General features: G+C 41.0%; 1 protein-coding gene across 4 annotated transcripts in view; it reads left to right on the forward strand.

The window, feature by feature from the left end:
• Positions 1-93: 93 nt before the first annotated feature.
• Positions 94-24,162, forward strand: part of TTC1 (tetratricopeptide repeat domain 1) — a 56,038-nt gene continuing 31,969 nt past the window's right edge. For all 4 annotated transcript variants that reach the window (XM_005558426.4, XM_073994694.1, XM_073994695.1 and 1 more), the window contains exons 1-2: positions 94-148; positions 1,544-1,902. In XM_005558426.4, coding sequence (XP_005558483.2) covers positions 1,573-1,902 — 330 coding nt within the window. In that variant the 5' untranslated portion in view covers positions 94-148; positions 1,544-1,572. The remainder of the gene's footprint in view (positions 149-1,543; positions 1,903-24,162) is intronic.

Below are 24,162 nucleotides of genomic sequence, written 5' to 3' on the forward strand. Positions count from 1 at the left end.
CTTTCCTCCCTGAGAGTTTCGCTACATTTCCCAAGATGCTTTGCCGATAGCGACGCTATTAGTCGTCATCGACGGAAGTGCACCTGACTGAGCGGAAGTAGAAGATCTCTGAGGCTAAGAAGGTGGAGACTGGAGAAGCTGTGAGGTTGTAAGTAACCCCGTGGGTCTAAGCGTCTTGGCTGTGAGGAACGAAGCTAGGGAATAATCTGCTGGAAGCGCGTGGCGTCGCTTCCCTAACCCTAGGAGCTCAGACTCCTGTGTTCTTCCAGTAGACCTGGGAGCGAAGAGAAATAAGACATTGCTGTGGAGGCGAAGTCTCCGTATTAAGGTCTTGCTGGTTTTTAAGTTTTCTTGGAACATACTAGGGCGAATTCAGACTCTTGTCGTGACACAAGGGTCGTTGGCGTGATTTTGCTGCGACTAGAGCAATTTACATTTTTGCAAATCTCTAGCAAATTTTTGCAAATATCTGGGCTGCTGATGCTCTGACTCAGCTTCTACAGCAGTGGTTCGCAATTGGCTGCACGTCAGAATCACCTGGGATGAAAAAAAAAAACAACTCTGATGCCCTTGCTTGACGCCACACTAATAAATCAGAGTTTGGTTAGGGTCTGAGCAGTGGTATTTTCTAAATCTCTAGTGTTCTGTTGGGCAGCTAGGGTTCAGAGTCACCCTTTCTGATGCCTGACTCTGACCCCCACGGTGATTCTGATTCGGGTCACCTGCGCGAAGGTTCCCTTTCCACTGTAAGCTGCGTGGGCTCTACTACACGCATTTGGGTTAAAGTGATCACAGTTTTGGCACGGATTTTATTTTGAGGTACACTAGAAACGTATTCTTGGGTTTCCTGTGGTGGTGCTAAAAAGACGGACCATAGTTTCTTACTCGTGTCTTGGTTATTCATTCTGAATGAAAATTAGGGCTGCTTCCTTTTTCTTGTCACTGTTTTAGTTTCTGCCTAATTTTTGCTATATAAACAGAACGCGAACGGTGGAACGTGGAAGAGTCACATTAAAAACGGCTTCTTTTGTTGCTTATTAGAAGTTCTGGGCCGGGCGCGGTGGCTCACGCCTGTAATCCCAACACTTTGGGAGGCCGAGGCGGATGGATCACGAGGTCAGGGGTTCCAGACCAGCCTGGCCAAGATGGTGAAACCCCGTCTCTACTAAAACTACAAAAATTAGCCGGTGGCGCGGTGGCAGGCGCCTGTAATCCTAGCTACTCGGGAGGCTGAGGCAGGAGAATCGCTTGAACCCGGACGCAGTGGTTGCAGTGAGCTGAGATCGTGCCACTGCATTCCAGCCTGGGTGACAGAGTCTAGTACCAGTCTAGTACCAGATTTGATCAGGAAAGGGGTCTCAGTTAAAATGACATTTGACATTATTTTTACTTATAATCTATATTTGTAAATAATGAATTCCAGTGAAAGGAAGTTACGGTGTGTTTTTTGGCTGTAATGCAGAGGTTTGTTTAGGTTTAAAACAGAACTTTTAAAAATATAAGCACCATTACATAGCAGTTGTTTTGTTTTGTTTACCCCCAGCTTTAGCGTCACCTCCCTCACTGGACAGCATGGGGGAGAAGTCAGAGAACTGTAGGGTTCCAGAGGATCTGTTCAATGGTTTGAAGGTTACAGATACTCAGGAAGCCGAGTGTGCTGGCCTTCCAGTTCCTGATCCCAAAAGTCAGCATTCCCAGAGTAAGCTGCTCAGGGATGATGAGGCGCATCTCCAGGAGGACCAGGGAGAAGAGGAGTGTTTTCATGATTGCAGTGCCTCATTTGAGGAGGAGCCAGGAGCGGACAAGATAGAGAACAAATCTAATGAAGATGTGAATTCCTCTGAACTAGATGAAGAATACCTAATAGAACTGGAAAAAAACATGTCGGATGAAGAGAAACAGGTAATTATTTTATTTTATGTGCAAGAGCTGCCACTTACACTGCATTTTAAAATGTGATCGATACTGTATCGTAGACCACCTCATCTGTGGTAAAGAATAACTTGCCCTTTTGTCTTTTTATGGCTTTAGTAGTGTAGGATCTGAGATAAACCGGTGGCATGACAGGGAAACACTGAGTGTGTCTGCTTAGCAAAGAAATTTTCATTATTTTCTGTGAACCTTGAGTTATGTTCATCTTGTACTTCAGGAGTCTGTAACATAACAGTCTTTTTGTTTATTTTCAAAATGTATATATACTTTTTAGTTTTCTGTTATAACCTTTTCTGTGGTTGGCTGCTGAAATTTCTGTAATGAACATTTTTATGTTTATGCTACATTTATGTTTATGAACATTTCCTGTTTATGCTAATCCCTTGTTAGCAAAATATGACTGCCTGAATATCTTGGTGGAGTTTTGGTTGCGGAGGTCTTAAGGAACAGAATTGTGTATGATTATAGCTAGCTATCGTTTGTTGAATGCCTACAATGTGCCATCCACTGACTTAAAATGTTACTTGTGCTTTCATTAATCCTCACAACATGCCTATGAAATATGTACTGTTATTTCCCCTAAGGAAACAACTTGGAGTGGTGAAGTAATTAGCTGAAGATCAAATGCCTAATGAATTGCAAAACTGATTCTCAAATCAAATCTGTTTGATTCCAAAGCCAGAGTCTAATGTAGAATGTAATAACAAAATATCTGTCTTCCTACAAAGCAGATAGACTAATAAAATGTACAATCTCCTGTTTCTTTGCTCTGGGGCCACACCCTTAACTGAGCAAGCCTTCACTTTTGGAGACTGAAGTCCTGCTGTCCTACCTCCTTCTGATTGCACAAGCAAGGTAGTCTCTGAAGAGTTACTGTAATAGCTTCAGTTTGTCTACAAAGAACTTGAATGAGATTGTAGTTTATGCCACTAACGAGCTCACTCACTGAACAGGTTGTGATACATTGGTAATGAGTTGAGAGAATTAATGCGCAGCCTAAGCCTAACAGTGGGGGTGGGAAGGTAGCCTGGGGTGGGAAGGAGCATCTTCTCTTTCGCTGTCTCCTTAGACACCTTTCATTATCAAATCAGTTAGCTTTCATGTGAACGTGTTCGCTTTTGTGCTAGTGTGCGCCACCAGAACAGGAGGAAAAAGGGGCAAAACTGAGCCAAGTTCATAAACTATCAAGCAAATACAGCTCAAAAAAATTAAGTACTGCTCCATAACAGTATAGCAGGTTTCAGGCTTTTTAGAAACACTGATTATACATCTATGTTAAAAAGATAGCAATGCTTTTCTGTTACCTTAATATATTTTGCCCTAAAATTATATTAATTTTCTAGTGCCCTCTGGATTTGACAGTTGAATGGCTTGGCTCAAGGTGTCACAAAGTCTGATCCCCACCTCTAATTTAGTAAAGCCTGTTTTGTGTCTCCTAGGCCAGAAAATCATACTTTCAGTTCCATAAATACTTTTGGGATTTTTTTTTTTTTTTTTTTTTTTTAAGACAGGATCTCGCTGTGTCATCCAGGCTGGAGTGCAGTGATGTGATCACGGCTCACTGCAGTTTCAACCTCCTGGGCTCAAGTGGATCCTCCCACCTCAACCTCCTGAGTAGCTGGGACAACAGGCATGCACCACCCTACCCGGCTAATTTTTATGGGTGTTTTGATAGAGACGGTGTCTCACCGCGTTGCCCAGGCTGGTCTCCAACTGCTGGGCTCAAGCTATCATCCCATTTTGGCCTCCCAAAGTGCTGGGATTACAGGCGTGAACCACCACACCTAGCCAGGATAATTATTTTTATTGCCTGTAAGTCATATTCTAAGTAGAACAATACTTTCTTTCACTTTTTTCGCTCCTTTTAAAAATTGAGATATAATTTAGTGAAACAGTAGATCAGTTCTCATGTGTAGAATGCAATGAGTTTGACAGTTGTATTCACCTGCGTAACTCACATTTCTATCAAGATAGAGAACATTTCCATCATGTCAGAAACTCCATTTGTGTGCTGTATCAGTCATTCCTTTCCCAACCACACCAGTCTCTGGTTAACCACTCTTCTGATTCCTGTCTCATAGGTGGTTTTTTTCCTGTTCCAGACTTTAGTATAAATATAATCAGACAGTAGTATTCATGTTTAAAACATAAATATTTTCTATGTATATATCAAAGTGTTTTTATAGCTAATTTGAAAATTTGTAAGAATATCTCGTAACAGTAACATACAGCAGTACTAGTCCTGTTATTTAGAGAAATGTAAGCCACTAACTCTACTTTAAGGAAATAACCTATGAGAGTACAGATTGCCTTCAGCTAACTGTGGTACTAATCTATTAGCTGTTTCTATGCTATTTTGATAAATATCTTTCCGAAATTTTCAAGAAGCCAGCAAAACAGATGAAGAAATATCTTCTGCATATATGGTTTGGCTTTAATAGCTCATCAGGGACAGGATAGTATTATATTTGAATCTTTTAAAATAGATAAAGTTCAGATAGTTCAACAATGATTTAAAAAAACATAAATGGCCAAAAAATGTGAAAAGACTTTCAGCCTCATTAATAATAATAAAAAATACAAACTAAAACATTATGTCTCATCTATCAGATCAGAACATTGATCTGATGTTGACAAGAAGAGGATGCTGGAACTCATATACTCATGTTGGGAATGTAAATTGTTATATCACTTCGTGGGACACATACCAAATTTTTATGTGAAAATTTCTTTAGGTAGGGCTATCAATAGACTCTTCTACAGTGATAGGAATGTTCTACATCCTGCACCATGCAATATGGTAGCTGCTGACTACATCAGGCTGTTGAGCACTATTACAGCTGAGAAACTGAATTTTATTTTAATTAATTTAAATAGTCACACAGGGTGGCTCACACCTATAATCCCAGCACTTTGGGAGGCTGAGGCGGGCAGATCACCTGACAGGAGTTCGACCTGAGACCTGCCTGGCCAACATAGTGAAACCCCATCTCTGCCAAAAATAAAAAAAATTAGCCGGGCCTGGTGGCAGGCTCCTGTAATCCCAACCACTCAGGAGGATGAGGCAGGAGAATTGCTTGAACCCGGGACATGGAGGTTGCAGTGAGCCAAGATTGCGCCATTGCACTCCAGCCTGGGAGACAAGAGCGAAATTCCATCTCAGAAAATAAATAAATAGTCACACAGGCCAGGCATAGTGGCTCATTCCTATAATCGCAGCACTTGGGAGGCTAAGGCTGGAGGATCACTTGAGCCCAGGAGTTTGAGACCAACCTGGGCAACAGAGTGAGACCCTGTCTTTCCAAAAAAAAAAAAATTTTTAATTAAAAAAAATTTTTTAAAGCCTTTAAAAATAAAAATAACCACATGTGGCACAAGCCTATAGCCCCACCACTCAGGAGGCTGAGGGAGGATCCCTGGAGCTTGGGAAGTTGAGGCTGCAGTGAGCCATGATCATGCCACTGCACCCCAGCCTGTGCAACAGTGAGAACTTGTCTCAAAATGAATAAATAAATAATTTTAAAATATAATTGTCACATGTGGCTAGTAACTACCATATTGGACATGACAGCATTAACCCTGATTCTCTTGTAGCCATTTATTTCAAGGAAATTATTAGAAATATACACAAAATTATATACATAGATGTGTTGCAGCATCATTCATAATTTTGGAAAGCTAGACAATGTTAAACAGGGTATTTGTAGTATAGTAAATATATTTGGTCTTTGTCCCTGGTTCCTGTTACAGAGCCCCTGAAACCCTTGGAATTTTCTGATAGTGTATCTTCTGTTATTCTTAATGTACCCCTTTTGATAACATCTGAGTTCATCCTAATGAGATAACTTTTAGGGTGTGGCCTATCAATAGCCTAAGGATGGGGCCAGTCACCAAAAAGACTAAGTGATTAGGGGTTTAGAGGGTTGGAACTTTTGGCACCACCTACCGAAATCCAGGAAAGGAGGAGGGTAAGTGCTGGAGATTAAGCTCCATTAAAACTTTTTTCTTTTTGTGTTTTGAACCAAGTCTCACTCTGTTGCCCAGACTGGATTGCAGAGGTGCGATCATAGCTCACTGCAGCCTTCAACCTCCTGGGCTCAAGCTGTCCTCCTACATCAGTGTCCCAAGTAGCTGGGACCACAGGCACCCTCCACCACACCTGGCTAAATGTTTTTATATTTGAAGTGAGGTCTCACTGTGTTGCCCAGGCTGGTCTCGAACTCCTGGACACAAGCAATATTCCCATCTCAGCCTCCCAAAGTGCTAGGATTACAGGCGTGAGCTGCTATGCCTGGCTTATAAAAACTCTTGAACAAGAAATCTGATGAGCTTCCAGGTTGATGAGCACATGGAAGTGTTAAGAGGATGGCACCCAGAGAGGGCGTGGCAGCTCTGTACCCCTTCTCCCTCTGCCTTTCCCTGTGTGTCTCTTCATCTGGCTGTCCTATATCCTTCATAATATCCTTTATAATAAACTACTAAGTGTAAGTAAAGTGTTTCCCAGAGTTCTGTGACCCAGTCTAGCAAATTAGTGAACCCAAGGACGGGGTGGTTAGAATCCTGTGCTAACCATTCAGTCGGAATCATAGGTCACAACCTGGGACTTGTGATTAGTGTCTGAAGTGGAGCCAGGCTTGTGAGACTGAACTCTTAACCTGTGGGATCAGACACTGTCTACCTGGAGATAGTGACAAAACCTAATTGAATTACGGGACACCCAGTTGGTGTCCGCTGGAGAACTGTTTAGTGTGGAAGAAAACTCTCATCTGTTGTCAGAACTATTGGGAGTGTATAGTAGGAGAGAAAAATATGTTCTTCCCAGAGTATTATTTAAATTTTGTTGTTACATTTATGTAGTATACAATGCAGTTGTTAAAGATAAATCTTGACTGGGCATAGTGGCTCATGTCTATAATCCCAGCACTTTGGGAGGCCAAGGTGGGCACACCACTTGAGCCCAGGAGTTCAAGACCAGCCTGGCCAACATGATGAAACTCCACCTCTACTAAAAATACAAAAATTAGTCAGGTATGGTGGCATGCACCTGTAGTCCCAGCTACTTAGAAGGCTGAGGCACAAGAATTGCTTAAACCTAGGAGGCGGAGATTGCAGTGAGCCGAGATCACGCCACTGCGCTCCAGCCTGGGTGACAGAGTGAGTCTCTGTCTCAATAAATAAATAAATAATTTTTTTAAAAGAATTTCTAAAGGTGAATCATAGGTATTGACATGGGAAGCTGCCTGTAATATAATGTCAAATTAATTAATCAGGTTATACAACAGTGATGATTTCTTTTAAGTTAAACTAAACCTATATGAAAGTATGTTTATACATACGAATTAGAAGGGTATACACCAAAGTATAAGCAGTAAGTAACTTTTGAGAGGTATGATTATTAGGGAATTTTAATTTATATGTAATGCGATTTTGTAATATTTGCTTTTTTTTACAGTAAGCCTATATTACATTATTCCATTTTAAGAATATAAATAAGTAAAAATTGATTACTTTACAACCAAAGTGTATGCCCTACCACAAAAGCACATAAAGCCGACCCCTGAGGATTTGGGAAAGAAGTGCTATTCCGTATAGAGTCTATGTATTATTAAAGGCTTCTTGTGGACACAACCAAATAACAATAGCCAAAGTCTGTTAATCAAGCTAACCTCACTTGTCCTGTGGCTGGGAAGATAATTCAGCCTCAAGTACAGTGTCACTTCTCAGCAGAACTCATAAATCAAGAGTAATTGAGGAGGAAAGCAGTTAAGATTTGGTAAAAAGCAGGAAAAGCTCTCAATGGGAGTATAGTGTATTTGTGTGTTTATTTCAGCAGTAAATATTAACTGTTTGTGAAAGCTAAAATGTAGACATGACTACCCATAGGAATGGAATTTTAGATAACATTTGAGATGTACTAGGTATGTGAAGCAAATAATTGATTCCAAGAGGCTTGGCTAAGGTGAAGGACAGATGTAGCAGCAGACAAGAATTGCAATAATAACATTATGATACAAAAAATGCTATCTTAGTATGTTGGAGCTGCTATAACAAAATACCTTAGACTGGATAATTTATAAATAATAGAAATTTATTGCTGGGTGCGGTGGCTCATGCCTGTAATCCCAGCACTTTGGGAGGCCGAGGCAGACAGATCACAAGGTCAGGAGATCGAGACCATCCTGGCTGACATGGTGAAACCCTGTCTCTACTAAAAATACAAAGAATTAGCTGGGTGAGTTGGCGGGCACCTGTAGTCCCAGCTACTTGGGAGGCTGAGGCAGGAGAATGGCGTGAACCCGGGAGGCGGAGCTTGCAGTGAGCCGAGATCACGCCACTGCACTCCTGGCATGCAGGAGTCGCCTCGGTGACAGAGCGAGACTCCGTCTCAAAAAAAAAAAAAAATTTATTGCTCGTAATTCTGGAGGCTGAGAAGTTCAAGATCAAGGTGCCAGCAATTTCAGTGTCTGGTGAGGGCCTATTCCTTACAGATGGCACCATTTGTGTTCTTACGTGGCGGAAGGGGCAGGGCAGCTCCCTTCAACCTCTTTTATTAGGACACTAATCCATTCATGAGGATGGAGCCCTTATGACTTAATCCCATCCCAAAAGGCCCCACCTCTTAATACCAACACAATGGGGATTAGGTTTCAACATGAATTTTGGAGGGACACATTCAGACCAGAGCGAGTGTTTATAGTATTAGGACCTATGGCACATACTGCAGAATGCTGGTATTGATTCTATAAGAAAATCGCCTTTTATGGACTGCTTGTCACAGTGCAGTTTCTTAGGCCTCGTGTGTAAATTTCCTAGGTAATTCATATGCACATGCTGAGACTTGAGGACCACTGTCATGGGCTTTGCACAGTCTTCCTCCATTAAATAGCTATTGAATGACTAGCGTCTTTATCTCCCCCATGAGAGCCAATAATTGGCCTTGCAAGTTACAGAAATTTTTTTATCACATTTATTCAAGTAATATTTGCATTTCTTCCACACACCAGGCATTGTTTGAGGCCCTGAGGGAATCAGTAGTGAACAAGACAGAGAGGGTTTCTGTTCTCTCATTGGGGAATTAGGACAAAATCTTAAGATGAAGTGATGCAGGGTTGGGTTTGAAGGATGGTGCTATGGTTTGAATGTTTCTCCCCAAAATTCATGTTAAACTTAATCCTCGATGTGTAGTATTAAGAGGTGGAGCCTTTAGAAGGTGATTAGAAGAATCAGTATCCTTATAAAGTATACCAATAAAAGACTTGAGGGAACCTTGTTGGGCCCTTCTACTCCCCTTTCACCAAGTGAGGATGCAGAAAGAAGGCACCGTGTTGAATCAGAGAACACGCCCCTTACCAGACACCAAATCTGCTGGTGCCTTGATCTTGGCATTTCCAGCCCCTACAGCTGTGCAAAATAAATTTCTATTATTTATAAATTACCCAGTCTGTGTTATTTTGTTATAGCAACCTGAGTGGACTAAGACAGGTGGAGAGGACTGCTTTAGACTGACTAGTCAGGAAAGCCTCTCTGGAGAGGTGGCCTTTCAGCAGAGCCTGGGGGAGGGTGGCACTGGGAGCAGCCAAGTGTGTGACCATCTGAGAGGCAAGCATTGGAGACAAAGAGAGCAGTTGAATAAAACCCTAAAGTAACAACAACCTTGGTGTTTTGACATGTTCAAGGAGTGGAAGAGCCTATGGCTGAAGCATAATGATTAAGGAAGAGAGTGGGCTGATAGTAGGCAAGGGTCTGATTATGGAACAGTTCCTAAGCCATGGTAAAGAATTTGAAGTTTGTTCCAAGTGCGGAAGGAAACAGGTGGATAATGTTAAGCCAGGGAGAGATGGGAGTTATTTACATTTTAATAAGAGAATTCAGTTCTTATACAGAGAATGGAAGGGTATGAGGATAGAGGAGGGACATGAATGGAACATTTGAGACCAGTTAGGCTCTAATGCAGTAGCCCGGGCAAAGATAATAGTACCTTGAACTGTGGATCTGAAGAGAAATGAATGATTTCGGGATGTATTTCAGAGGTAAAGCTGACCACACATTGCAGTGGATTCGATTGGAGGGATGGAGTGAGACTTTAGAATGATTCCTTTTCTTCAGCTACTGGATGAATGGTGGTGGCCTTTATTAATATGAAGAAGATGAAGGAACTTTGAACTCATCCAGGTTCTGGTCATTTAATTCTTTCCTGCAAACAAACATTTTCATTTGTAAGCCAAAATGCAGATTTAGTCATTTCAGTAGGTTTGCTGCCTTTCACTAGTGGTTTGCAAATGGTATTCATTTACATGTACACATAAGGGAGCCAAAAGTCTGTTGGCATGGTGAACATGGATTCAGAATGCATGGGATCTGGGATTTTAAAACATTAGGCTCTGAAAATTTTAAGGATTGTTCTTTAAGGTCATTTTCTCTTTAGGAACCATTATCAAAGCTTAGAAGTCTCAGTTTAGAACAGAAGTTATATTTTAGTCTCTTCCCTCTGTCATTTTTCCTAAATTCCACATTATTTAATCTTTTGGATTTCCATGTTTCTGCCACCTTATTGCATCATTTTCATAATCTAATCAATGTTGTGGCTGTGGGTGTGTTTGCAGGGAATACTCTCTTGATTGCTTCCAAAAAGTTTTCAGTAACTTCTTCCATAGTGGCCTGCATAGTCCTGTTAACTTCGTGAGCAACCTTGCTGATTTTGTTGTTTCCCTTTTCTTTCTTTTTTTTTTTTTTTTTTTTTGAGACGGAGTCTCACTCTGTCACCCAAGCTGGAGTGCAGTGATGCTATCTATGCTCACTGCAACCTCTGCCTCCTGGGTTCAAGTGATTCTTCTGCCTCAGCCTCCTGAGTAGCTGGGACTACAGGTGTGTGCCACCACGCCCAGCTAATTTTTGTATTTTTAGTAGAGACTGGGTTTCACCATATTGGCCAGGCTGGTCTCAAACTCCTGACATCGTGATCCACCCACCTCGGCCTCCCAAAGTGCTGAGATTACAGGCATGAGCCACCGCGCCCTGCCTCCTGCCTCCTTTTCTTTCATTTCTTGTTCTATTTTGGTTTTTTGTTTTGTTTTGTTTTTTGTTTCGAGATGGAGTTTCACCCTCTTGCCCAGGCTGGAGTACAGTGGCATGATCTTGGTTCACTGCAACCTCCGCCTCCTGGGTTCAAGTGATTCTCCTGCCTCAGCCTCCTGAGTAGCTGGGATTGCAGGTGCCCATCACCACACCTGGCTAATTTTTGTATTTTTAGTAGAGATGGGGTTTCACCATGTTGGCCAGGCTGGTCTCAAACTCCTGACTTCAAGTGATCCACCCGCCTCAGCCTCCTTTTCTTTCATTTCTAATGGGCATCCTTTGGAACTAAGGTGGTCTTTTTTACCAACTTATTAGAGTTACCACTGTTGAACTTAATGCTGTCTACAAACGATTAAATCAAATCCTGGAAGGAGCTTAGATTTCTGATCCCAATTTTGTTTATTTTTATTTTTGTAGAGGCCTTTTCACTTGGCCTCCCAAAGTGCTGAGATTACAGGCATGAACCACCCTGCCTGGCCTGATCCTGAGTTAAAACCAGAGGAAATAAGGGTTGCTTGCTCTAAAACAGGGGTCGTCAACCCCCGGCCATGTACTAGTACCAGCCTGTGGCCTGTTAAGAACCCAGCCACACAGCAGGAAGTGAGCAGCAGGCTAGAGAGTGAAGCTTCATCTGTATTTACGGCCACTCCCCATCATTTGTATTACTGTCTGAGCTCCGCCTCACGTCATATCCGTGGAAGCATTAGATTCTTGTGGGCTCATGAACCCTATTGTGAACTGCACATGCAAGGGATCTAGATTGTGGCTTCTTATGAGAATCTAATGCCTGATAGTCTATCACTGTCTCCCATTACCCTCAGGTGGGACCATCTAGTTGCAGGAAAACAAGTTCAGGGCTCCTACTGATTCTCCATTATGGGAAATTATATAACTATTTGATTATATATTACAGTGTCATAATTATAAAAATAAAGTACACAATAAATGTAATATGCTTGACCGGGCGCGGTGGCTCAAGCCTGTAATCCCAGCACTTTGGGAGGCCGAGGCGGATGGATCACGAGGTCAGGAGATCGAGACTATCCTGGCTAACACGGTGAAACCCCGTCTCTACTAAAAATACAAAAAACTAGCCGGGCGTGGTGGCGGGCGCCTGTAGTCTCAGCTACTTGGGAGGCTGAGGTGGGAGAATGGCGTGAACCCGGGAGGCGGAGCTTGCAGTGAGCCGAGATCACGCCACTGCACTCCAGCCTGGGAGACACAGCGAGACTCCGTCTCAAAAAAACAAACAAACAAACAAACAAAAAATGTAATATGCTTGAATCATTATGAACACCCCCTCCCCCACGACCCTGGTCCGTGAAAAAATGGCCCCCCACAAAAGCAGTCCCTGGTGCCAAGAAGGGTAGGGACCGCTGCTCTAAAATATTTGGAAGTTAGTGAGGTATGTTTACATTATTTGCTGGTAGAAAATTAAAATGGCATTCAGTATTTCCTGTGTTTATTAAGAAAGGTCACTTTGTGTAGATCAGTGGTTTCCAGACTTTGTTGTGCCTAAGCATCACAGGAAATGTATTAACCATGCAAAGCCTGAGAAGTGTCTGATACCACACACCCACAACCAGGCATCTGCTTTGTTAGCAAGCCTCCCAGGTAATTTCAATATAGGAAGAACTGTGGCCACCCCGTGGGAAACAGATCCAGATGGACACAGATGACTAAGCTTCCAAAACAAGAAGTATTGACCTAACCCATGCATTGACTGCATCCAACGTCGGAAGAACTGAATGGGAGGTTTTCTTTTACCCACATCCATTGATCAAGGTCGAAAAACAACTTGTTGGGCCGAATTTAAGCAGTCCTGACAGAAAATTTATTTCTATTAAATTGTGTTTTGGGAAATAGAATTTTCTGATTTAAGAAACAAGGGACTGTTTCCAAGATTAATTCCTCATAGATCAGTCATTTTTTCCTCAGAAGGATAATACCTATTGAGAGGCAGGTTCTAACTGTGGCTTAGATCTAAAGATTCTTCCCTCATGCCTGCCTAGAGGACATGTAAAGGTGACTCGTGGAAAGAACAGATATGTCTTTATATATGTAAAGCAAGTGATACCTGATTTCAAAGAAGACAAAACCAAAAGCTTATTTTTTTAATGATAAGGAATTCCCTTCAGAATAATTTGTAGAAGTGGTGTCCCTAGCTGTTCCAATATTTGCATTCCAAGTGTAGTTTTCTCATCCCACCTAGATAAGACTAAAGCAGGTTTTGTTGCATTTGCCTCCATTTTCCAGCAATTGAGCAAGTATGTAGCTCTCTTTACTCTCTCTTTTACTCCAGCGATTGATCTCTGGGTACTGTGATTCTTGGGTACTGTGCTTGGCGTCAAGTGTGTTTTATTTTGTAGCAATTACTTCACAAAACTGCAGAGGGCAGCAGAGAGCTGCTGATTTATAATATGGACATAAGCTTGCTGGAGTGAGAGTCTTGGTTTTATCCGTTTGTCTGTTGAGCACATGCTTACCGTAGGATTATTTAAATATGAGATTATTGTTTAAATGTATTTCATGCAAGCTTTTACTATTTAATAATGATAGGTGGGATATACACTTGTAAGCTCCAAGTCAAGTGTGTTTATGTTGTATTCACTGACCTAAAGTAAAATACCCTACTCAGCCACTGCATTGTAGTCTGTTGAAGAGTGGTTTATTTATAAGAGACTAGAGGAGCACTTTCTAGCATTTTGCCTTGCTACCCCAGGATTTTAAATTATATCAGTTGAAGTTCTCTAGCTTGGATTTTTGGGTTTTTTGAAGGGTGGTGGTTTTGTTGTCCATTAAAAAATTAAATTCAAGCTACTTCTAATATTTTAAGCAAGTGAATCAATCCATTTGAAGCTCTTAGCACAATGTCTGGCTACATACTAAATATTATGAGTTTTAGCTCATTGAATGAGTTACACAGCCATGGAATCAGGCATATTTGGGTAATCTAAGCAGATAGGAGTACTATGTTAGTAAACAGGAAATGACAAGGTAAGATTATAGCCAAGTCATGGATATTTGCTTTACAGGAAGAGTCTTCACTTAGTAATATTAGTATACCATTTTTCATCCTAACTAGCATTTAAAGTAATTTGTCTTCTTTATAGAATATCTTCTTTATGCAAAGCAGTTTATGATGTTTATATCCTTGATTTGCTAATTTTATTCAGAAAGGACACTTGTAATAGTTTCCACCCTTATTTCTTTGTTAGTTAAATGAAAATTAACCCACATATGCTATAGATTCAGGGTAATTCTAGAAATTGAGTTATTCATTCAGCAGACATTTGTTAGTACCTGCAATTAATAGACAAAATTGGCCAGGTGCGGTGGCTCACACCTGTAATCCCAACACTTTGGGAGGCCAAGGCGGGCAGATCACCTGAGGCCAAGTTCAAGACCAGCCTGACCAACAAAGTGAAACCCCATCTCTACTAAAAATACAAAAAAATTAGCCGGGCGTGGTGGCATGTGCCTGTAATCCCAGCTACTCAGGAGGCTGAGGCAGGAGAATCTCTTGAACCCTATAAGCAGATGTTGCAGTGAACTGAGATTGCATCATTGCACTCCACCCTGGGCAAAAGAGCAAAACTCTGTCTAAAAAAAAAAAAAAAAAAAGACAAAATTGGTTTGTTTGTTTTTTTGTTTTTGGGGTTTTTTTTTGTTTTTTTTTTATTTTTTTATTTTTTTTTGAAATAGAGTTTTGCTCTTTTGCCCAGGCTGGAGTGCAGTGACGCAATCGTGGCTCATTGTAACCTCCGGGGATCAAGTGATCCTTCCGCCTCAACTTCCCAAGTAGCTGGGACTACAGGCATGAGCCACCACGCCCAGCTAATTTTTTTTTTATTTTTAGTAGAGGCGTAGTCTTGCTATGTTGCCCAGGCTGAAGTTTTCTTGAAGAATATGGTTTTCTCTGTCAAGAAACTTATAATTCAGCCAGGAAGACATGTAACTATGCTTACCTTTTTATTTTAGGTAGTTTCGTGTTTTGTCAGTATACTCTGGTTGGCATGTAAGTGTCGGGGAGCAATGGGTGGAGCCTTCTCTGTGCTGTGTACATTAGCGCAGTGCCTGCACATTATGTGCCCTAAGTATGTTGAAAAACTGTCATTACTGAGGTAGGAGTTTCAAGTCCTTACTGGAGGCTGCATTTAGCTCTTGAAAGACAAAAATTATTTCCCAGGTGGAGAGTTCTATTTTAACTTTTTATTTTTGAAATAACATTTTTTAGAAAGTAGCAAAAAACAGATTCCAGCTTCCCCTAGTTTTAACAGCTTACATAGCCATAGTGCAGTTATCAAAACCAGGAAATAAACATTATTACAACACTATAAACTACAGACCTTATTCAGATTTCATCACATTTTCCATGAACGTCATCTTTTCTGTTCCAGGACCCATTGCATTTAGTTTTCATGTCGCCTTAGTTTTCTCTAGTTGATGATAGTTCCTTTTTCTTTTTTTTTCTTTTTTTTTTTTTTTTTAAGAGAGACTAGAATAGCCCAAGCTGGAGCACAGTGGCATGATCATAGCTTACTGCAGCCTCAAACTCCTGGACTCAAGTGATCCTCTTGCCACAGCCTCCCTCATAGCTGGGACTGCAGACACTTGCCGTCACACCCAGCTAATTTTTTTTTTCTTTTTTTTTTTTTTTTTTAGGACATGGGGTTTTGCTTTGTTGCCCAGGTTGATCTTGAACTCATGTGCTCAAGTGATCCTAGCACCTCAAAACTAATAATAATAATAATAATAATAATAATAATAATAGAACAACCTAAGTCCTGTGGTCCAAGCCCTTGATTCAGTGAGGAAAAGGTTTGTTTTTGTTTTGTTTTGCTTTGTTTTTTGAGACCAGGTCTTGCTCTGTCCCCCAGGCTGGAGTGCAGTACCATGATTCCATAATTCCACTGTAGCCTTGACTTCCTGGGCTCCAGTGATCTTCCCACCTCAGTCTCCAGAGTAGCTGGGACTGCAGGCATGAGCCACCATGCTCAGCTAATTTTTGTGTTTTTATTTATTTATTGTTTTGTTTTGTTTGTTTTTGAGACGAAGTCTTACTGTGTCACCCAAGCTGAAGTGCAATGGTGCAATCTCAGCCCACTGCAACCTCTGCCTCCCAGGTTCAGGTGATTCTCCTGCCTCAGCCTCCCAAGTAGCTGGGATTACAGGCACCTGCCACCGCACCTGGCTAATTTTTATATTTTTTATAGAGACGGGGTTTGACCACGTTGGCCAGGCTGGTCTCAAACTCCAGACTTCAGGCGATCCACCTGCCTTGGCCTCCCAAAGTGCTGGGATTACAGGTGTGAGCCACTGCGCCCAGCCTAATTTTTGTTTTTCAATAGAGACGGGGTTTTGCCATGTTGCCCACGCTGGTCTCAAACTCTTGAGCTCAAGCAGTCCACTCTCCTTGGCCTCCCAAAGTGCTGAGATTACAGGTATGGGCTACCACACCCAATGAGATTTATTTTTAACATAGGTCTCAAAATGACTATAGATCAGAACTCTGGAACTAAATAACATGTTTTGGAGCAGTGTCATCCTCTTTTCAAATGCCCTAGTTCTTGACACCAAGGGAATTACAAGTGACTTTTTCTTTAGAACTATGAAGCATATAAGTTCTGTGTGTTCACCTTTTTGCAGCAGTTTCTGTGCGTTACTCAGTTCTATTTCCTGCAAACAATTCTTTATTTCCACACCTGTGGAAGACAGTATGGTCTTGTGGTTAAGAGCATGAACTTTGTTGTTTTGTTTTGTTTAAAAGACAGGGTCTAGCTTCGTTGCCAGTGCAACTCCTGGGCTCAAGCGATTCTCCCACCTCAGTCCCTCAAGTACTTGGGACTAAGGTGTGCACCACCTCACCTAAAAACATTAACTTGGAAATGTTACATCTGTCCTAGCTCTATCATTTAACTTGGCATAAAATGGGATCATAAGGATTAAATGACCAGCAGACAAGAGCAATCAGGAACTATTAACTATAGCTATTAAGTCAAAATTCAATGAACATAGACCATAAAATATTTCAGGTCTAGAATAGAACACAGAAGATCTCTTAAAAATCATTTTTAGATACTTGGTTTTCTAAAGGTTGCAAGCGTACATTCCACAATGTTATAGAAGTATGACAGCCTCAATTATTTAACTCCTTCAAGTTATGAAGAAAAGTTGTTTGGCTAGGGATGTCGGGGTGAGAGAATTTAGAAAGGAGTACACTGGAAGCTTCTGAGGTTCTGGCAGTGCTCTCTATCTTAATTTGTATAGTAGTTTTGTGAATGTATATTTTGCAACAGTGTACTAAGTGGTACATTTCTGTATGTTTTTCCATGTGTATTGTACCTCTGGTTGTTTTAGCAGTTTCTGATATTGGGGTATTGAAATCTTCAACTAGTGTTGGATTGTCTGTTTCTCCTCTGAATTCAGTTTTTCCTTTATGTTTTTATGGTTCTGCTGTTAGATACATATACACCTATAATTGTTATATTTTCCCAATTTGTTGACCTTTTTACCATTATGAAATATCCCCTTTTTTGGTCTCCAGTAATATATCTTGTCTTAAAACCTATTCTGTCTGATAGCACTTCAGCTACTTCTCTTAAGGTTGCTGTTTACACAGTATCTTTTTTTATACTTTTACTTTCAAACTGTATATGTCTTTGAATGTAAAGTATGCATCTTATAGTCAGCATATGATTGAATCTTGTTAAATCCAGTGTGATAATCTCTGCTCTTTGAGTTGTTTAGTCCATTCATATTTAATCTGCTTATTTATATGGTTGGATTTACATTAGTCATTTGTCTTTTACAAGTCTCATGTATTCTTTATTCCTGTTTCTTTTTTACTGCCTCTTTTTGTATTAGATAATATTTTGTGCATGCTATTATAATACTTTGGATTTTATTAACTGTTTACTTTTAGCTATTTTCTTAATGGTTGCTGTAGGAATTGTAATGCACATCTTTTTATAGTCTACTTTAGTTTTCCGGAATTTTTTTGTTTTTGTTTTTGTTTTTGTTTTTGAGACAGGGTCTCACTCTGTTGCCCAGGCTGGAGTACAGTGGCCGCAATCATGGATCACTGTGGCCTCCACCTCCCTGGGCTCAAGTGATCCTCCCACCTCAGCCTCCTGAGTATCTGGACTACAGGTGCACACCACCATGCCCAGCTAATTTTTGTATTTTTTGTAGAGATGGAGTTTTGCCGTTGCCTAAACTGTTCTCACACTCCTGAGTTCAAGCGATCCACCTGCCTTGGCCTCCCAAAGTGCTGAGATTACTGGCGGGAGCCACTGTGCCCAGCCCTACTTTAGTTTAATACTACTTATTTTCAGTGAACTGTATTGATAGAAGCTTTGCTTTAGCATAGCTCCATTTCCTGTCCTCCACTTTGAACTATCATTGTCATGTACATTATATCAATATATGTTGTAAACCTAACCACTGAGTGTCATTTTATAATCTTTTGTCTTTTAAAGAAATTAAAGAAGAGAGAAAATAACATTAGAGTCTTATATCTGCTTACCATTTCTGGTGTTCTTCATTTCCTCCTGTGGTTTTGAGTGACCATCTACTGTCATTTCCTCCAGCCTGAAGGACTTTAATATGTTTTGTGAGGCAGGTTTCACAGCAGTAAATTCCCTTTGTTCATTGTGAAAGTCTTTATTTTGCCTTCATCTTGAGGTAGTTTTGTTAAATGTATAATCTGTCTTGAAAATTTTTCTGGTTCACCATTTTAAATATATCATTACACTGCCTTCTGCCCTCCACTGTTTCTGGTGAGATGTCAGAAATTAATAGTCTTGTTGTCTTTTATCATTTTTCTCTTGTGGCTTTATTTTCTCTTTATCTCTCATCACTCTTGACACAGTGGTGTCCTCAGATGTAGATCTTTCTAGTCTACTTGAGGTTCACTGAGATGAGCTTCTTGGATCTTTAGATTAACATTTTTCATCAAAATTTTAAAGTTATCAGCCTTTATTTCTTCAAACATTTGTTCTGTTCTCTTTCTTCCCTTCTTCTGGGTCTTCCATTCATGTCAAGAGGGTCCTGTTCATTTTTCTTCAGTCTTTTGTTTTCATTCTTCAGCTTGGATAATTTCTTCCAATACAATTTCAAGTTTACTTATTCTTTTTATTTTTTGAAGCAAAGCCACACTCTCTGGCCTAGGCTGTAGTGCAGTGGCACAATCATGGCCTCAACTTCCTGGGCTCAGGCGATCCTCCCACCTCAGCCTCCAGAGTAGCTGAAACCACAGGTGCGCACCACCACACATGGCTAACTTTTTTGGCTTTTTGCTAGAAACAGGGTTTCACCATGTTGCCCAGAATGGTCCAAACTCCTGATTCGGGCAGTTCACCCACCTTGACCTCCCAAAGTACTGGGATTACAGGTGTGAGCTACTGCCCCTGGCCTGTCCAGTTTTACAGTTGGCTTTAAGGAAAAGGATTTTGACAACCTCCTTACTTCACCACATCAGAAATTCCACCTATTTTTGAACTGTGTAAATAATTTTTTTTTATTTTCAAAAAATAAAATTAAATCAGAAAGGATGAGAAAAAAAAACAAGCCTTAAAATTGACTGTAAACAGAAACAAATTACATAACAATCATGAATTGATTATATAGAAAAGATAATTCCATTAACTTTGGACACAGACTCTGACTGCAACAAAACCTTGAACTTTACATAGTAGGTTCATTGTTGGTAATGATATTTGTATAGTAATTTTGGAACTCTTGTTTATTGTGGGATAGAGCAAATTAATAAAGTCACTCTTCTGAGAACCAGAGTTTTCACTGTGGAGGAATGTGAGGAAGAACCCTGTGTTGTTGGATTTCACTTGTATGTGTTCTTTGGACTCATAAGGGTTTCATTTTGTTTAAGATGTATTTCCTGGGTTTCTTCACTGAGAGGGCCTAAAAGCAGTAACACCCTGGTAACAGTGAACACACTGACACCAGATCTTTGTTTCTAAACACTGTTCCACACTAAAAGAATCCAGCACTCAGCTGAATGGGGTGACTCACACCTGTAATCTCAGCACCTTGTAAGGCTCTGGTGGGAGGATCACTTGAGCCCAGGAGTTTAAGACCAGTCTAGGCAACATAGTGAGACCCCCCACCCGCCATCTCTACAAAAAAAAAAAAAAAAAAAAAAAGCCAGACGTGGTGGTATGCACCTATGGTCCCAGATCCTGAGGAAACTGAGGTGGGAGGATTGCTTGAGCCCAGGAGGTTGAGGCTGCAGTGAGCCATGATCTCTTTAGCCTGGGTGGCAAAGCGAGACCCTGCCTTTAAATAAGTAAGTAAGTAAGTAAAAATTGACCTAGGACTTCTTGGAGATATGGCCAGATCTAGGGTAGGCAAAGTACAGAATACTACACCCAGAATATTACGTAAACCTGCAACAAAGTTAAATAAACCCAGGTAAAATACCCACGCAGATTCTGGAAGTGGGCTAGGGAGGCTTGAACTTGAAATCCTAGAGAACTCAGTTACCTGGAGCATAGTTTAAAAGGGCCGTATGGGATATGGGTGGGGCCCACAAGAGGGGGCCCTTGACGAGAGACTCTTCTGCCCAGGTCTGAGGGCCAAAAAGCTTCTACAACACATGAAACCATTTAAGCATTAAGTAACACTCCAGATTTTTTGCAGTGCTTTTGTTGTGTTCATAATTTAAAACAATCTCTAAGGCAGAATTGAATTACAAAATTAAAAGCAGTGTGTATAGTCTGCATTCAAAGAAAGATAATGTGGGAAAAGAAGTAAAAGGTGGCCCCAGGGAGGAGCTATGGTTTGTACGAGACTGAAAACTACAGAAAATTTGGTGTGAGAGAGTTGGGAGGAGAATATGAAAGAGATACTCCATGGAAGGACATGGGGGACACATAAGCAAACAAATGGGATGAGGGAAAACCATGGTAAGCTTTGAGAGACAATAGTGAGATCAGACTGTCTAGCAAAGAGGACTTGTGTTGCATAGGTTGAGTTGGTTGGAACAGAAGCTTGATGCAGTGTGAACAAGAGATTTCTGAACCTTGATTTTTCTCATCTGTAAAATGAGTCAAGACTTCTATGTCCACCTCTCAAAATTATCTTGAAAAACAAATGAGCTAATGTATGTGACAGCAGATTTTCAGCAGTGAAGCGCTGTACTGGTGTAGGTTGTAATGAATTTTGAATACCAAGTTGAGAAGTTTACAGTTGTGGTAGTAACTTTTCAAATAAGCTCCATTCATTGAGAGCATTGTCTGTTTGGGACTTTCCTTGGCAGTTCCTGTGATCATTTACAATACAGGATAATGTCACTATTTCCCCCTAAGTTTTCAGTGATGGAGAAGAAAGTACTGAGTAAAGGGCCTTATAAAATTTCTTTGGTTTCCATTTCTATAAAAGTATAATTCAAGATCAGATATTTCCCTGTGAGGCCTCTCTGGAATGTGTTAAGAGGCATTGTGGAGGTATGTAAGGGCTTTAACCACATTAGAAGCTTCTGTTCATAGAACAGAACCTGGAAAGACTCCCCTGATAGTGCTGCAGAATATCAGCACTGCCGGCTCACGTATGTGTGAGTGCTTCTGGCACCTAGCACGCTAAGGAAGACCCGTACACTATTTATCATATCTATCCTCGGATTCCAGTAATATTGTACTATATGCCTGTCATCCTTTGGAGAAAGAATATATTCAGCAGAAAAAAACTCCAGTCTTTGTACTGGGATCATCAATTCAGTCTCGGCACAGCTGGGAAATAGTTCAACTTGCTCCTCAAAGTGCTATTTTTAGCTGTTTCCAAGGAGATGTTCAGCATGATACTGATAATTGCATTACTCTTAATTTGCACAGTCTGTGGAGAGGGAAGCAGCAGTTCTTTTTCAGTGTTTACTACTCAGTGGGCCATTGGGTTATGAGTTATCAGTTGAAACAATGGGATACCTTACTTAGAGTAATTGACCTCAGCTCACACCTATAATCCTGGAACTTTGGGAGGCCAAGGCAGGCAAGTCATTTGAGGCCTGGAGTTTAAGACCAGCCTGGGCAACATGGTGAAACCCCATCTCTACTAAAAATACAAAAAATTAGGCAGGTGTGGTAGCGCATGCCTGTAAACTCAGCTACTCAGGAGGCTGAGGCACGAGAATCACTTGAACCTGGGAGGTGGAGGTTGCAGTGAGCCAAGATCACACCACTGCACTCTAGACTGGGTGATGGAGTGAGAGTCTGTCTCAAAAAATAATAATAATAATAACCTCAGAATTACATTCTGGAGCCTTTCGCTTGGCTAGGTCAACTTTCAGTCCTTCAAGTTAGAAAGACAAGATGAGGGCTGGGCACACTGGCTCACACCTATAATCCCAACACACTGGGAGGCTGATGTGAGAAGACTGCTTGAGCCCAGGAGTTTAAGACCAACCTGGCCAACACAGTGAGACCCCATCTCTACTAAAAACAGAAAAAAATTGCCTAGGGGCAGGCAGTGGTGCTTGCTTATAGTCCCAGCTACTCAGAAGGATTGCTTGAGCCCAGGAGTTCAAGGTTACAGTAAACTCTTATGGTGCCACTGCACTCCAGCCTGGACAACAGAAGGAGACCCTGTCTCTGAAAATAAAAATAAAGACACGGTGAGTATTTCTCAAGCTGGCTGCTCCGGCTGGCCCTCAGCACTAATTCCTTTCTGAATACTTGGGTCTTGGCTTTGCCCATTGGGAACTTGATGTTATAAATTTCCCAAAGAATGATTGGTCTCCTAAAACATGAATACACATACTACACGCTTACTTCACAAGAGCCTGATCTGGCAGTCTGATTGATTCATCTGTGTTCATAGAAGATTCCTAATGAGTTGGCTCTGAAGAGAAGATTATAGATCAGAAAGTAGCTTAAGATTTACAGTTAATGCTAAAGAAATTGAAAACTCCTAAAGGATGGGCATTAAGCTCTAGTAACTTGATGATTTAACCCCTCTATGAAGAATTTGTTTCTTAAATAACTGTTAACTGAATTTGTTATGTTGTCTTCGCTCACCAGCATCCAATACCCCTTCCTATTTGGAGGAATTCTCTTGTGTTGTGATCTTATTGAGTGGCAGTACCCCATGTCTCTCACTTCATGCTCTGACAACCAAGGCTTGTGATCGATGCTTCGTATATTAGATGCTTCTGACCAAGACCTTGAATCTAGATTGAGTGAAGCAAAGAAAATGGAATGGTTAGAGTTGATTTGCTACCATCGCAGCCCTGTCCTGGCAAGTCTTTCACTAAAAGACACTCATGCATTCTGCTTCTGCTTCTTGACAGAGCCTTCTTGAGTTCTACTTGCTTTCTTTTTTTTTTTTTTTTTGAGACGAGTCTTACTCTGTCGCCAGGCTGGAGTGCAGTGGCACGACTTTAGCTCACTCCAACGTCCGCCTCCCAGGTTCAAGCAATTCTCCTGCCTCAGCTCCTGAGTAGCTGGGACTACAGGCATGCGCCACCACATCCAGCTGCTTTTTTTTTTTTTTTTTTTTTTGGTATTTTTAGTAGAGACGGGGTTTCACCATGTTGGTCAGAATGGTCTCGATCTCTTGACCTCATGATCTGCCCTAGCCTCCCAAAGTACTGGAATTACAGGCGTGAGCCACCATGCCCAGCCGAGCTCTACCTGCTTTCTAAGCCCATTCTTTAAGCTTCCCATTGATTCTGTGAGCGCTGATGTCTTTCCAGTGAGCCTGCCCCCTAAAGTTTTTTGCTTAAGATAGTCTTTTGCTTGCATCCAATAACCCTAATCAATACAGTAGAGATCATTACAATCCAAGCATCTTTCTTATGGGTAGTACTAGGTAAATATGGCCATGTTCTTATATTTTATTTTTTTCTGAATTCCTTTAGAATAGCCCTTCCCTCAGATACATTATATCTTAAAATGAATTTTTATGTGTATCTGCTATGTGTCTGGCACATAGTACGTACCATAAAAATTAGATTCACTCTATACTTACCTTTTAGTTTCTTCATTGAGATTCGTCAAGTGCTGTGTTTAATCCGCAGTGTAATAAGAAGACATTTGGGAAATACCCAGTCTCATCAATAGCATATTGACAAATCTTTTCCAGAGAAAGAATATTTTTACTTTGGTTCCTATATTAGTCCGTTTTCACACTGCTATTAAGAAT

This window comes from Macaca fascicularis, chromosome 6, assembly GCF_037993035.2.
Source record: "Macaca fascicularis isolate 582-1 chromosome 6, T2T-MFA8v1.1".
Classification (NCBI taxonomy): domain Eukaryota; kingdom Metazoa; phylum Chordata; class Mammalia; order Primates; family Cercopithecidae; genus Macaca; species Macaca fascicularis.